The sequence below is a fragment of the Leptodactylus fuscus genome, chromosome 11 (genome assembly GCF_031893055.1).
Source record: "Leptodactylus fuscus isolate aLepFus1 chromosome 11, aLepFus1.hap2, whole genome shotgun sequence".
Lineage (NCBI taxonomy): Eukaryota > Metazoa > Chordata > Amphibia > Anura > Leptodactylidae > Leptodactylus > Leptodactylus fuscus.
In genome coordinates this window covers 44,891,766-44,908,856 of record NC_134275.1, presented here as the reverse complement: position 1 = coordinate 44,908,856, position 17,091 = coordinate 44,891,766, and the positions used below count along the sequence as shown (strand labels likewise).

General features: G+C 42.9%; 1 protein-coding gene across 2 annotated transcripts in view; it reads left to right on the top strand.

The window, feature by feature from the left end:
* Nucleotides 1-6,957: 6,957 nt before the first annotated feature.
* The window catches only part of PTPN18 (protein tyrosine phosphatase non-receptor type 18), a 39,880-nt gene continuing 29,746 nt past the window's right edge, over nt 6,958-17,091 (top strand). For both annotated transcript variants that reach the window (XM_075259150.1, XM_075259149.1), the window contains exons 1-5: nt 6,958-7,165; nt 11,047-11,155; nt 11,485-11,561; nt 14,084-14,179; nt 15,172-15,210. In XM_075259150.1, coding sequence (XP_075115251.1) covers nt 7,070-7,165; nt 11,047-11,155; nt 11,485-11,561; nt 14,084-14,179; nt 15,172-15,210 — 417 coding nt within the window. In that variant the 5' untranslated portion in view covers nt 6,958-7,069. The remainder of the gene's footprint in view (nt 7,166-11,046; nt 11,156-11,484; nt 11,562-14,083; nt 14,180-15,171; nt 15,211-17,091) is intronic.

Genomic DNA, 17,091 nt, shown 5'->3' with positions numbered 1-17,091 from the left:
GTGCCCCTTTCTTAAATAGACCCCAAAAACAACTCCTCCTCTACCTTCCATTCATTCGTCACCTTAGCCAAAATATTTACAAACAACTTCAAAACCCCCGCCAGTAAATCCAGAGCCCTTTCTCTATACGGGTCAGGGCTCACTAAGACTAATAGAATACAAGGCAGTTTATAAAGGGGCAGGCTTCACCCACTCATAGGCCCAGAATCTCCCCTTGGAAGCCTCTTTGTCTTTCCCTTGACTTATATTTTTTGTCATTTTTTTCTTTTGTGTTTAAATAAGTTTTATTGGTATTTCAAATAATAAAAATATATATAATTCTGCCTCCCATCACAGACACCTGGGGGTAGATGAGCAAATCCGACTACAAAACAGGAGGTTTATAGATAGTTAAGTAATAGAGCTGGTCAGCCATGTTGTGGAGGGCAGGACTACCCGGATAAAGGTTTATGATGGCATACAATACACCATTGTTAATGAATTGCTCCATTATGTGAGGTCTTCCCAGTTACCTCTGGATGTATGTAATATACTCGGGCCGGAGGACTCTAGCTGACACTCTTGGGGCTTCCTGAATCTACAAGTCCTGGCTAATATATAACACCGGCCCTGCTCACCACAGGCTTATAAGCTTTGTTTGTCTAGCTTGCCCTCTATGTTTTGGGATATCTATTTCTGCAATATCACGTGATCTAAATGCGTGGGAGTAGAGGAGTCAGAAGACACAAGGTGCTACTGTCACTGAATGGTATCAGGTTTATGCAATACTTATATAGTGGAAAAGAAATCCAGATATTAAGCAGGGAGGGCTGAAGAGAATGAAAAAGCCCTAACATTTGGGGTACATACCATTCTTCTCACTTATCTGGGGGTTTGTTACAATTACATCCATTTTAGACAGTCCACTGTGCACTTACTACAATAGCAGCACTAACCTCTTATGATTCTGTTACAATGTATCAGTGCCTGACACACGGACATCTCTCTTGCTGTGGAGTCAATGAGCTCTGGAGCGCACACGCTGATATTAAGCATAAATAGTAATAAAGCAAATGTGGAGATTTAGACAAGTCGCTTCTCGAGTCAAGGCACTACCATTCAGTAGCAGACCCAGTCAGGCCATGGTCACCATGTAATAATACATTTCCCCTGTAGGGGGATACATATGGCTGTTTTTTTCCATAGTTGCAGCATTTCTTTTTGCTGCAGCACACTACGTGGGGCCTTAGCCTAAGGCCAGGGCTCCACGTGGCATAAATGCTGAAGTTTGGCCATGGCAAAAACTGTGGAGTTTTACAGTCAATGAAAAGTGTATGGGATTCTAGTAAATCCCATCCACATATTGCAGAAAATTACCCTCAGTGGAAACGCTGCGATTTCCAAAACCGCCGCAGTTTTGGAAATCACAGCATGTCAATTATACCTACTGAAATGCTGGCGGTTTCCCTATAGGTATAATGGAAGCAGAATGTCCGCAGAGGAAAACTGTGGAAAAAAACACTACGCGTTTCTGCTGCTGCTTTTCCTGGTTTTATACTGTGGCCGCTCGAAGGCAGCGCCGAAACGTGCGTTGGGGTTCTGGGTATCTGCTCCCTCCAGGCCTATTACTACAATTCCACTATGGGTATGTGTTCACTCTTATGTCTTTGATTATTCATTATACAGTCTATTTCACTCTCTTACTGAACACCTCTGAGACTTTCTGTTTCCGTGTCTGCTCTGATACTGTATCCATTTACTATACACTCAGATTTTATGGATTTGTATATGATGTCTATTTATACTGTTAGCATTTATTTGATCTTATGGATTTGTACTTGATATTACTTCATACTGCTAGCAATTATTTTGAGTTACTTCTACCTGTCATCCTTATGTTTATTAATTGAGCAGCTCTGGTTATATACTGTACTAGTCAATTAATGTATAGATCTTAGTATATTTATGTATCTCTGCTATTATTTGCTATCACCATATTTTTTACCTGAGCTAGTTACACTTGTGACTTTTATGTTGATTCATACTGAGTAGCTCTTGGTATATGTTGTACTCACTAACTATAGGCAGAGGTGCAGCTAGATCGATATATCTATATATTTATACTAATTCTGTACGTTTATGAACATTGTGCTACCTTTGCATTCCCTTTATGCCTGTGTAGGCGCAGACTCCATTCTTGTCTGTTGGTAATTATCCTTCCCAATAATTTCTAATAAAATTTATGTCTTTATACTGCGTATTCCTCACCATTTTTCAGTTTTGTCCAGTTCATTTTGGCTATAGGAATACATTATTCATGAAGTGACCCATACAGAAGGAATATGGTATGTTCTGGTACTTTTGATCTTCCTTTGATGTCATGTGGGTTGTATACAGTCCTATGAAAAAGTTTGGGCACCCCTATTAATCTTAATCATTTTTAGTTCTAAATATTTTGGTGTTTGCAACAGCCATTTCAGTTTGATACATCTAATAACTGATGGACACAGTAATATTTCAGGATTGAAATGAGGTTTATTGTACTAACAGAAAATGTGCACTATGCATTAAACCAAAATTTGACCGGTGCAAAAGTATGGGCACCTCAACAGAAAAGTGACATTAATATTTAGTAGATCCTCCTTTTGCAAAGATAACAGCCTCTAGTCGCTTCCTGTAGCTTTTAATCAGTTCCTGGATCCTGGATAAAGGTATTTTGGACAAACAATTCAAGTTCAGTTAAGTTAGATGGTCGCCGAGCATGGACAGCCCGCTTCAAATCATCCCACAGATGTTCAATGATATTCAGGTCTGGGGACTGGGATGGCCATTCCAGAACATTGTAATTGTTCCTCTGCATGAATGCCTGAGGATTTGGAGCGGTGTTTTGGATCATTGTCTTGCTGAAATCTCCATCCCCGGCGTAACTTCAACTTCGTCACTGATTCTTGAACATTATTCTCAAGAATCTGCTGATACTGAGTGGAATCCATGCGACTCTCAACTTTAACAAGATTCCCGATGCCGGCATTGGCCACACAGCCCCAAAGCATGATGGAACCTCCACCAAATTTTACAGTGGGTAGCATGTGTTTTTCTTGGAATGCTGTTTCTTTTTGGACGCCATGCATAACGCCTTTTTTTATAACCAAACAACTCAATTTTTGTTTCCAAAATGAAGCTGCCTTGTCCAAATGTGCTTTTTCATACCTCAGGCAACTCTATTTGTGGCGTACGTGCAGAAACGGCTTCTTTCTCATCACTCTCCCATACAGCTTCTATTTGTGCAAAGTGCGCTGTATAGTTGACCGATGCACAGTGACACCATCTGCAGCAAGATGATGCTGCAGCTCTTTGGAGGTGGTCTGTGGATTGTCCTTGACTGTTCTCACCATTCTTCTTCTCTGTCTTTCTGATATTTTTCTTGGCCTGCCACTTCTGGGCTTAACAAGAACTGTCCCTGTGGTCTTCCATTTCCTTACTATGTTCCTCACAGTGGAAACTGACAGGTTAAATCTCTGAGACAACTTTTTGTATCCTTCCCCTGAACAACTATGTTGAACAATCTTTGTTTTCAGATCATTTGAGAGTTGTTTTGAGTAGCCCATGATGCCACTCTTCAGAGGAGATTCAAATAGTAGAACAACTTGCAATTGGCCACCTTAAATACCTTTTCTTATGATTGGATACATCTGGCTATGAAGTTCAAAGCTCACTGAGGTTACAAAACCAATTTTGTGCTTCAGTAAGTCAGTAAAAAGTAGTTAGGGGAATTCAAATCAATAAAATGATAAGGGTGCCCATACTTTTGCACCGGTCAAATTTTGGTTTAATGCATATTGCACATTTTCTGTTAGTACAATAAACCTCATTTCAATCCTGAAATATTACTGTGTCCATCAGTTATTAGATATATCAAACTGAAATGGCTGTTGCAAACACCAAAATATTTAGAACAAAAAATGATTAAGATTAATAGGGGTGCCCAAACTTTTTCATAGGACTGTATGTGGAGCTTTAGCCTAAAGGGATATTCTGGGCATAGGGCTGCAGTTCCTGACAAAACTAGTACAGCGTGCAGAGCTCCGTACACTGTAGAGCTTGGAACTCCAGTCCCACTCCTATTTACTTGGACCCTGACCGATCTGACACTGGTGATCTATCTTGTACATATGCCATCAGTATCACTTATCCATCCCTCCAGACTTTCAAAGGACAGAAAGAGGGACAAAATGTGTAGCGCGTGTAGCAGGATACAACAAATTTAGCCCCACCGACTTCTAAATTGACTCCACCCATTCCCGTTCATTTGACTTTGTGCCCCCCACATAGTATAAGGCTCCTACAATCACCATAATATTATATACCCCTAAATTATAATGTTCTCTTCAAATTGACTCCACAGTATAAAATCTCTCTCTTGGTGCACCCACAGTTTAGTGTTTCCCTCCAGCTGCACCACTTAAATGTCCCCCTCCAGCTGACCCAGTTTAAATTCCCCCTCCGGCTGCTCCAATTTAAACTGTGGGCAACTAGAAGGGGACATTAAATAGGGGGCAACTAGAGGGGGACATTAAACTGGAGCAGCTGGAATGAACATTAAACTGGAGCAACTGGAGGGGGTCATTAAACCGTTAATGTCCCCCTTTAGTTGCCCCCAGTTTAATGCCCCCTCCGTCTTCCACCAGTTTAATGTCCTTCTTCATCCACCTCCACAGTTTAATGCTCCTCTAATTGTCCCCAAAGTTTAATGTCCCCCTCATATGCCCCAACCAGTTTAATGTCCCTCTTCATATGCCCCCCCAGTTTAATGTTCTCCCTCATATGCCTCCCAGTATATTGTCCCCCCTCCATCTGCCCCAACAGTTTAATGCAGGTCTTGACCTGCAAAATATTAACATAAACAACCCTGATACTCACCTCTCCTGGCTCCCCTGCTGCACAGTCTGCAGTCTCTTGCCCCAGGAGCTACAGGCGTGATTTGAGTGATGTCATAACATTGCGCCTACAGCTCCTAAAGCCGGAGCACACAGGGGACACAGTGGTTAGGCAGGGGCTGTCCGCTCCTGCTTCACCACTGTATTCAACTCATCTGCATCCTCTCCGGACGCAGATGAGTTGAATCTGGGACATTCTTCCCACTGACCGGGACCACAGAACACACAACCCAGAATCCGGGACTGTCCTGATGAATCCGGGACAGTTGGAAGGTATGCTTATCTTCAGTTCTTGGACAACCCTGTGAATGGACTGAACTGCAATACCAAGCACATCCACTATATGGTGTACGGCGCTTGGGATGTAGTGAAGAGGCTTCAGTGTTCACTTTATCCGACACCAGGGACTCCTGCCCATTTTCAATTTATGACCTATTCTAAAAAGGGTAACTTGAGCTACGTAACATAATTTAGTAACCCTACAGTGAGGCTACATGGTGCATGTGTTGCAGTATTGTATTGTACTGAAATAAGAGTAATAAAAGTGAATGTAACTTGATGGCTTTCTGGTAATTGTTGTACTGATGTCGCCGCCACTTGTGACTCAACTTGGCTACATTCACTTGTATTACTTGCAGTGAAGTATAATACGGTACTGTGATGGGCAATGGGTGCAACCCCCGGGGTCACTGTGCAGCCCCAGCCTTACACATCTTTCACACTCCATTGGGTATATATCATAATAGAAAGGACCCAGGTAAGTGGATGATATTCCTTACTGTACTGTAATCGGGTATATAATATATCATTGATTTATTCTAGTGCTGTGGTTATTTGCAGTGTGAATTTTGCTCAGAAGTTGTCACTTTGCTGATAACTCCTCCCCGTATTACAATGGCCTTACATCCTGTGTAGCAATCTGAGGCTTGTGTGGACATTGAGATATACTGGTGGCGTGAAAGTCTATAGAATATAAACCAAGACTATACTCTCTATATATAGTCGGGGTGTTCAGGAGCCACCGCTAACTCTCATACGCTGATACAATATTATGGTAACATTTACTTGGGCTGTCCTTTGGAGGCTGTCTGCCCTTACAGGTAAGTCTTAGAAGCCATAAGAGTCTTATATACATTCTCATGTCCCTTTGAATGCTATAAGACGGGTATGTTGCTGTACATACACTATATGTAGCTGTATCACCTCCTTGCCCATGTATATAGACATTGTTGTAGCATCTGTACCTTTATATAGTCTCAGTGTCCATCCATGTATCTATAACATCCCTGTGCATTATATACTGTATACCATGCCTCTGTATAGTGCTGCGGGGTGACTCCAGGAGTATGTGGGGACTTATATGACGCAGTGGGCACCTTGTCTATATTTTGAGAGCAGTCATGTAAAAGGACTGAACAACAGGGCTGGTCCACTGTGATATCGGTTTGTTATTTTCTATTTGCTCCATTTTATCATTGGACCTAGAGCTAATGGACCAGGAGATATGGGAGATAAGAGATGTCTTCACCTTGGGTGTACGGGCTGATGCTTCTGGCTCTTGCACTGTATCTAAGGGCCCATGGTTGGGGCCCCTCAGCCACATGAAGCAGTCTCAAAGATTAGGTGCAGGACCTGCAAAGAGAAAAAACAAAGGTATTGGGTAAATGTGGCTGGAATACAATGTGTCATCCTAGTCAGGTGAACTGTGACTATAGTGGATACTGAAGAACTTACACCACTTACTGCCTGGGGCCTTGCCATCAGCAGCCCCATCTGTATTCGTAGTGCTTAGGGAGCGTCATGTGTCAAAACGACAGTTCATTCCCAAATTTAGATCAGGAACAAGCTGTGCCTCTTAGGCGTGCCTTACCTACAGTAAAACACATACAAATAATTCTATTTCCAAGGTGCACGCCCTAGTGAAAAGTACTGTACATGCCTGTGTCAGTGTTCCTGCTCGCTGACTGTCTCCCTCTCTCTGCTTACAGTGTGACTGCAGTTCTGGCAGCTCCAGCCTAGGTGCTCTGCCGGTTGTGCAGGACTGACAGGTAGGAGTGGCTGCCTGTGTGCTCTGGACACTTCCTCATTCTGCTACTACTTTTCCCCTGACTCTGGGACACAGGTTGGCTGTGTTCAGTGGACGGGGGAACAACATGGATCAGGTGGCGCAAAACCTGAGGGGCTTCCTGGCAAGAGTGGATTCTGCTAAGTACAAAACAGGAGAGGACGCCCTGGGCAAGGAGTTTCAGGTGAGGAGCAGCCATACCGTAGCTATTATTACTGCTATACATTAGACCTCATACCTTGTCCTGTATGATAACTGAATGGTGAATACAACTCTGCTATTCCAGCTAATACACAACACTACAACTGTATACTGTATACTGAAACTGCGGTGTGAGATCCTATATAACACCACATTGGACTGGATAGTAACACTCTGCTATTCTAGGTCACATAGAACAATAAAACCGATTGGATAAGGCCATTTATTCCATTTCACCGCCACATCAGGTTATCTTGAGCTCTCGTACACCATCAAGTCACTGCCAGTGTGATATATGTATAATAGTTATTCTATGTACCTATTGTGGTCGATGATTTCTAAGATGGCAGGCCTGGGGCCTTTAACAGATGGTTTTCACAGCATCTAAGGGGTTAATTGGGCAGGATTACAGTTCTCTCCAACCCCGGCTATTGCATCGTTTATGACCCCTGAACCTGTGCCAAATTTCCCAGCGCACTTCTGTCGTGCACATATGGAGTGGTGAAGGGAGTGACATCGATGGTCAAGGGGTGGGACATATTAGGGAACAGCAGAACAGTCAGTTCTTGATGTGGATCTGTTGAAAGCAAGAAAAATGGGCAATCTTAAGGATTTGAGTGACAGTGACTGCGTATGCACCAGCAGTGCTCCAACATGGACAACCGGTGAATACACAACAGGTCATGGGCACAAGGGACTCACTGATGCACTATTGGGGAGCAGAAACTTGTCAAATTGGTTACTGGAGCACAAATCTCTGAAACAGTTCCTGCTGTTTATAGTAGAAAGGTGTCAGTACACACAGGGCATCGCAGCTGCTGTGCATGGGACCGCAGAAAGCCTATGGTGACCCCTGTCCATCACTGAAAGCATCAGAACCGAACCATGGAGAAATGGAAGAAAGCTCCTGGTCTGATGGATCACGTGTTACATTGTGTGGATGGTGGGATGTGTGTGAGTAACTTACCTGGGGAAGACATGGCACCAGGAGGCGCTATAGTAAGAAGGCATTGGTGGGGGTAGTGTGATGGTCTGGCCAAGGTTCCTTGTGCCCTGGCATCATGTGGATGTTACTGTGACATGTACCAGTTACCTAAACATTGTACAGACCCAATACCCCCTTCATGGCAGCAGCAGTGGTGCCCCCTATTGGCAGTGGCTTCTTTCAGCAGGATCATGTTCAGGAATGAGGAACATAACCATGAGATGAAGGTGATGATTCAGCTCCAAATTCCCCAGATCATAATCTAATGGATGGATCATCTGTGGGATATGCTGGAGGAACAAGTCCGATTAATGAAGGAGACGATTTCAGGACTGACAGGATCTTGTTACTAAAGTCTTGGTGTCCTATATCACCGTATACCTGAGTAGACCATGGCACTGTCCATGCAGTCAGAGAGGACCTGCACAATATTAGTTATGTTCTGTAGTGTCATGGCCGCTCAATTTACCTCACCAGCATAGTCCTATACTATTGCGGCCACTGCTCTCACATACTTTTATAATGGCGTCAACCAGGTCGTGTTATCTTAACACATATTCCTGCTACAACAAATCCGTCACAACTATCCTTTGTGATACAGAAGAATGTCGCCATGCTACGCTAGATCCTGCCTGGCACAGATTTCCATGCTGGCACACGGGATTGTGTCTGAATTATTACAAGGCCGGAGACTCCTCATACAGGGACTCCTAGCGCCTCATATAGGGACCCTATACAGAATTTATATAAATCCTTCCTTATTGTATCACTAAGGCAGTATTCACACATCTGCATATCACATACACCTGACGTATACATCCAGGGCTATGTGTTTATTCAGACGTCAGCACTTCCTCTTCATTGATCGATAACACCAATGGAACTCTATGGGTCCGCGTTTCATCCATTTTTCACCGACCTTGGACACATACAAAGTATAGAAAATGAAAGAAAAAAAAGTTGATCTGCTTTTCATAGATGTAGAAAGCAGATCCACCACGGACAGCGCAGCACCCGCAGATGAGCGGCGTAGACCTCGCATGCAGATGTGTGAACAATGCCTTACTTGTAGGGGATATAAGCGGCAACCTGTCTAAGGGAGCTTTCACACCAGCATATTCTTCTTCTTTGTGGTCTGGTTTCACTTTTACAACATTTCACAGCTTATTTTCACATTAGAGGTTGGGTAACTGCAGAGAGGTTCCCTCCATATTGGGAGCAGCCGCAGCACGTGTCTTGTGATTCCCACAATGCACCGCTCTGTACCACATGTAATAAAATCTATATCACACAGATAGAAGCGACAATCTCTATAAGACGTCTTAAAACACTGTATAATCTGTACAAAGCCAACCTTCAATATCATGGATAAAAATGGGGAATAAGCGGAAATTGTTACGTGCATCAATGTAATAATCCATTTATTACACACACATATGTTATACAATCCGGGAGCTGTAGGTTAGTGAATTGTAGGCTGGGAATTTTTAGATTTTTCCTATTTATAATCACTTTACACAGTCACTCACCTTTATATATAGACTTATGGATGGATCATAAAATATTCTGCGGATTAATCCTCTGTAGTGTCTGGAAACTTCCATAAGGACTGATCTTCTTATATGTCCCCGGTACTATATGGAATGTAAACAGCTGACATCATACATCACAGATCTGATGCAGAAATTTCTGCCAGGGCCCCATGTATCTGAGTGGGCTTGCAGAAATCTATGTTGCCACCAACAGATCCCCATTCAGTTAACTGATGTTCCTGATCCATTTGGTGTCAATATATTCTAAAGACTTATGCTCCCATTAGTGTTGCGTTTTCTGTCGTCCGGGTCCGTAAGGGGACCCAAACAACAGAGAGCTGGACTGCAAAAACAATGGTTACCCATGGACACTGGCAGACCCCAATGACTATAATGGGGTCTGCTGGGTGTCTGTCCATACAGGACTATTGTCTCTGCTGGCTTTTGGCCGGTTCCCATTGAAGACTCCAGCACAGATGTGAACCCAGCCTTATTCATAAATCTGCATGTTGTGTGATGTCAGGCTATAACGGACAGCTCACAATCCACCTTTATTTTTGGATTCTTTGCTGTCTGTGGTGAAATATGGATCCATATATTTTTTTCCTATACTTTACAATATCAGCACAGATGGCACATGGACACATACAAAGACTATAATAGAGCTTTGGGGTCTGCAAAATGGCCCAAAATACAGGGTGTCTCTGTTCTTAAAATCAATGGGCGCATGCCGTTTGTGGTTTAATAGGACATCACACGTCCATAAAATGTGACCGTGTCAATGAACCCTGATGTTGGGACACACACAGAAATTGTGTGAAATTGTATAGCATGTTGGATCTTATATAGTTTACTATAGGGTCGATGTCCATGACAGCTCAGACTTTAGCAGCTTTTTCACTATTTGGGACATTAACTATTTTTGTATTTTTTTCTTCTTCTTTTTTTATTTTTTTTACTACATTTAAGATATATTTTGAGCTTTAGGGAAGTCTTATGTATGGAATCGGTGTAACCTATAGCAGGCTCTGTTTCTGCTTTCTTTCTGACACAGATATTGTCAATTCCTTATCTTTTTAGGTGGTATATTTTTGTCTATAGTGGCCAGCATTACAGTCTATAGACCAAGCAGGTGAGCCTCGGTGGTGCGGGGCCATCGAGCACTGGTGTAGGTCACTATGAGGTCAGCAGCAGAATCCTCTACGGGCCGGTTGTATCGGTAAAACACCCCATTACCGGGTCCAGAAGTTATCACGTTGCTAGCTCACTAAATCATTGCATGCAAATGTTATAATAATAAAATAATATAAATATTTCATCATCTTCCTGGTTTTGGTTTTTCTGTAGGAAATTAAGAGCCGCGCTGCAGCCTTTCGGCAGGATGGCAATTGTTCCACAGAAGTGGGAGCAAGACCGGAAAACCTGAAAAAGAACAGGTACAAGGACATCCTGCCATGTGAGTACCCGACTCCTGACCCACTACAGGGGTCTATAGTCTCAAAAAACATTACTATCCGTCTCTTCAATAGAAACATAGCAGGAAGCGGCGTCTAGAGGGTTAACTAGAAACAAAAGATGGCTTCAGAGTCGATTTGCCTATTGATACGGTTATGCAAAACCATAAATAATAGAGATCATAGAGGCCGAGCCTGAGGCTCTAGTACTCCGCTGTCCAGCCTATGTTGTCAGACTACAACTCCCAGCATACCCCATAAATGACAACAGCTAGATCCAGACCACTGGTTGAGAGATTTCTTCCTATATGTCATATGTGTATTGTTTCAGATGATCAGACACGTGTCCCAGTCACGCTGCTTGCAGAAGAAGCTGGATCCGACTATATTAACGCCAGCTTCATACAGGTACAGAGATGACTAGATGAAGATTTTTGGACTTTGACTGTCTGTTGGTGCCTAGTGGGGAACGGGCTGTGTCTTTATTAAAGGGGTTTCTAAGAGTTAAATATCTTTAGGGTAGCTCATCAATATCTGATCGTGGTGGTCCATTACCTAGGACCCCAGCAGACTGGCTTTTTCAAAGAGACGGTGGTGCTCAGGTGATTGATGTTTTGTTGTAAGGGCCAGTGATGTCAAGTTTATCAGTCACGTGACTTGTTTTAAGCTCAGTCTCATTCAAGTAAATGGAGCTGAGTTGTAATACCAAGCACAGCCACTATACAATCAATGTACAGCGCTATGCTTGGTATTCAGGAAAGAGACCGCAGCGCTCACCTGAAAGCTGGAAACAACTCAAGGCATTTAGTATCACTTCACGGCGGGAACGTACGGCTTTCCAGCTGTTGCAAAACTGCAACTCCCAGCATGCACCCTTGCTCTGCTGTTCTTGGAACTCCCATGGAAGTGAATAGAGCATGATGGGAGTTGTAGTTTCACAGCAGCTGGAGAGCCGAAGGTTCCCTACCCCTGATCTAATACATGGACTGAGCAGGCGCACTGGAGCGATAGATACTCTCTATAACTGATTTGACTCATGGAGGGGAGTCTTGCATGGGACACCTCCCTTTATGCTGAGCAGATGTACAAGAGGGTTGTCTTCATGATACAAGCTCTATAACACTTTTAAGGGGATGATGTGATTTTTCTTACAGAAATAGTTTTAGGAAATGTTGACCAGGGCACAACTCACAGAGACCTTTGCTCTACACTGGTTCTGTAGCTCCCATTCATCGCTATGGGAGGTGATAGATAGGGGAGAAGTTACAGATTGGTGGGGGTCTAACAAGTGGTACCACCACCGATCACCAGAACTAGGATGTTTTACTCACAGTCCAGGGTAGCTGCCCTGCTTCTTTCGTTCACGGAGATAGTAAAGGGCTCGACTACCTCTGGTGGTCCAAAAAAATCAATGAAGCAGGGCCGCGCTTTTACAAACACCATTCTGTTTGGGGAGCAAATCGCCCCTGTTCTCATGATTGTGGGGGTGTCAGCAGTCACACCCCCACCAATCTGCAACTTATCCTGTGCATAGGAGGTAAACTACTGGTGAGGGACAAATCCTTCAATGGAGAAACACCGCAGCCAAAGAACATCGGACAAGCGGCCCTTTCAGTCATATCTCCTTCTGGGAAAGTGTTGTGACAGCCATAATTCAGCTTTCTTAGACTCCTGAATGGCAGGTTTGTATTTCACTCTGTATCACTCTTGTTACTCTAAGTTCAGATCTATGCACAGGTCTCCGTGTTTTGGGTCTGCTGGGGGACCTGAATGACAGATAGCCAGACTGCTAAAACAGTGGTTAATCATGGACATCCACTTTCCCTATAGACTATAATGGGGTCTGTCAGGTGTCTGCCATTTTTATACTAAACGCAGCGGAGAGAAGTCGCCCTGGCGGTTTCTGCAGCGCAGATGTGAACTTAGCCTAAGATGACTATGTGGTGCTCAGAAGTAACAGGCAGAGCGGATCCTTATCAGGCAACCAGTTCTCTATTTCTTAAATGCCAAACCTGATAAAAATCTGAATAGAAATGAAAGTAAAATTATTTGTATGTGATATATAATAATCTAATAGACGGCTAAAGAGTAACCTGGTGTTAAAACATATACAAATAATATCACTATTAACTATTATTTGTATAGCGCCCACATATTCCATTGTGTTGTACTATTCATATGGCTTATGTAAGAACAAGTATTGATCATCACAGAACAAGCTAAACAAGTCTTACAATAGGAGCGAGCGTCCCCACAAGACTAAGCGGAAAGAGGGGTGACACAAAGCTGGTATCTGGGCATATACATATAGTATATGAAGAGTATTTGATGTATGGAGTGTAGGGGTTAGTATATGACGTGTATCTGATGCATGGACTGTAGGGGTCTGTACATGATGTGTATCTGATACATGGAGTGTTGGCGTCAGTATATGAAGTGTATTTGATGTATGGAGTGTAAGAGTCAGTATATGAAGTGTATCAGATATGGGGTGTAAGAGTCTGTATATGAAGTGTATCTGATGCATGGAGTATAGTGGTTAGTATATGAAGTGTATCTGATGTATGGAGTGTAGGCGTCAGTATATGAAGTGTATTTGATGTATGGAATGTAGGGGTCATTATATGAAGTGTATCTGATGTATGGAGTGTAGGGGTCAGTCCATACTCAATTCCATATTATATACACAGTACACAAATGTTCAATATAACAGATATGAATTCATACTGCAATGCCCAATATATACCGTATGCAATGATACCATCCCATCCCATCCCTTACACATCTCATAGTACCACACAGTACCATATATAACCTATACTTTTCCACACGTTATCTATAAATCCCATATCATATAGATGACTACATATATGATAGCATCCATGTCTGAGATGAAGCACTGTAGTAAATAAAATCATTTCATTCCACAGGGTGTAGATAAACATCCCCGCTACATTGCCACTCAGGGGCCCCTGAGCCACACAGTGATGGACTTCTGGAGGATGATATGGCAATACAATGTTAAGGTAAGCAAGCCCTCTCTCAGCTGGGGCTCAAATGACTTATTTCCTCTTCTCCATACTTTACACTGCAACTTTGCTTTCTCACACTTTTTGCGGTGTAAAACACAAACCCTTTATAGGGGCTCTGTCATTGGGAAAAGTCACTTTTAACTAAGTATATACTTGCATAGCCTTTAGAAAGGCTATTCCACACATACCTTTTGTATGTAAATCACCTCAGTAGTTTTTGAATGAGCCCATTTTTATTCACATGCCAATTAGTCTCCAGCGAGCACCAGAAGTCTCAGCGAGCACTATCTGCTATGTGTGAGAGCAGGGAGGCTGATGAGATGTGCTCACTGAGACTTCTGGTGCTCGCTGGAGGGTAATTAGCATATGAATAAAAATGGGCTCATTCAAAAAGCACTGAGGCAATTTACATATAAAAAATATGTGTGGAATAGCCTTTCTAAAGGCTATGCAAGTATGTACTTTGTTAAAAATGACTTTTCACAATGTTAGAGCCCTTTTAAGAAATCTATGCATGCAATAGAGGTACTAGTGCACTGTTCACACTGTGCATCACTATTAACTTTCCCACAATCCTGTAAACTCAGTGTGTATTGTATTATGACATCATGGCATGGCTCAGGGCTGGCATGTCACCCAGGCCTCCGGAGGTGTAGCTGACCTGACTGGACACACCTTAACTCCATATGTTATTATCATGTTAGGTAAGTGAGGACAGAAAATTTCCCCAAACCTTATGTAACATGCAGATGAGATTCTGCACCTTGTTATAGAATCCAAAGTAGGGAAGTTTTCCATGACGTGTTATCTGTCTATACAATCTCACTCACTATATGCTACCAGTAACTGCTGTGGTAGATTATCAGCACCACCAAACCATATAAAAAGCAGTCTGTGTGAATGAAGATCTAGTGGTCAGGGATCACAGACTGCTGCTTTCCATTCCACCATTGACCAATTCATGCTTATGGTCACATCTCTTACAGGTGATTGTTATGGCCTGCCGAGATGTGGAACAAGGAAAGGTAAGTCACAAATCTAGACATAAACCCATATAAAAGCAGGGACGCCAGAGCTAAAGACTTCCCAAGTCTAAAGGAAGAAAATAACAGGAATATGAGAATATTCTTGCCACATCTTAATCCTCCTTACCCAAAGCCTAAGGCTCTGTGCATGGTTACGTCATTGCTGTATGTGCGGTGTGATAGATATTAATGGTGCCCAATACAGCCCACTTACTTATAACTGGGGCCATTGTATAAGTCTGCAGCTCTGTAACTCCCATCACATCTGACAGAATTAAGCAGGTGTGAACAGTGCCCTGGATGTATAGAAAAACAGCCCCGGGTAAAGTGCAGCAGACAGATAGATAGATAGATAGATAGATAGATAGATAGATAGATAGATAGATATGAGACAGATGGATGGATAGATAGATAGATAGATAGATAGATAGATAGATAGATAGATAGATAGATATGAGACAGATATATAGAAGCTATATTGTGACGTTTGTTGAACTAGCTGTAAATTACTGTCAGAACAGAAGTCATAAAAGGGAAGTTCTCACTGAAATCTTCATTCTCCTCTTCCTCTTCCTATTACCAGAAGAGCATATTGTTATGATGTGGCCAAATGATCAGAAATAGAGATGTAGTAAATCTATATCAGACTTCATAAAAAGCTACAGGGCACACATGGCCGCTGCCATATAGGACCTCATGTATATCAACAACAGTAGTGTAGATACTGTATAACCATATGCCTTATAACCATATATCCTATAATCATATGCCCTATAACCATATGCCCTATAACCATATGCCCTATAACCATATATCCTATAACCATATACCTTATAACTAGAGATGAGCGAACAGTGAAATATTCGATACTCGTTTCGAATAGTCCCTCAATATTCGACTATTCGAACGAATATCAAACCCCCATTATAGTCTATGGGGAAAAACCGTTCGTTTCAGGGGAACCCACAATTCGACTCAGGAGGGTCACCAAGTCCACTATGACACCTCAGGAAATTATGCCAGCACCCTGGAATACAACTGGGACAGCAGGGGAAGCATGCCTGGGGGCATATAACAAGCCCAAGTCACAGTTTTACCCCAACATTACTGCCTATCAACTACACACTTTCCACACTCAAAAAAAACCAAAACACTGAAAGTGGAAAAATACCTGGAAACCTTCTTTCCTCCCCAATTGGATGGACAGAAACCCAAATTTTACTCTAATGAAACCTTAACAAGCACCCCTTTAAATCACGTTGCCCATGACAACCACAGATGGAACAGGCAATGGGAAATCCAACAGTACCCGCCCTTAATAGAGATGAGCGAACAGTGTTCTATCGAACTCATGTTCGATCGGATATTAGGCTGTTCGGCATGTTCGAATCGAATCGAACACCGCGTGGTAAAGTGCGCCATTACTCGATTCCCCTCCCACCTTCCCTGGCGCCTTTTTTGCTCCAATAACAGCGCAGGGTAGGTGGGACAGGAACTACGACACCGGTGACGTTGAAAAAAGTAGGCAAAACCCATTGGCTGCCGAAAACATGTGACCTCTAATTTAAAAGAACAGCGACGCCCAGCTTCGCGTCATTCTGAGCTTGCAATTCACCGGGGACGGAGGTTTCCGTCCAGTTAGCTAGGGGTTAGATTCTGGGTAGGCAGGGACAGGCTAGGATAGGGAGGAGAAGACAACCAACAGCTCTTATAAGAGCTAAATTCCAGGGAGAAGCTTGTCAGTGTAACGTGGCACTAACGGGCTCAATCGCCGCAACCCAGCTTTCCCAGGATCCTGAATGGAATACACTGTCAGTGTATTCCCGTATACCCGATATATACCCCCGATACCCGTTCCAACGGTGTGCCCCCCCACCTTCA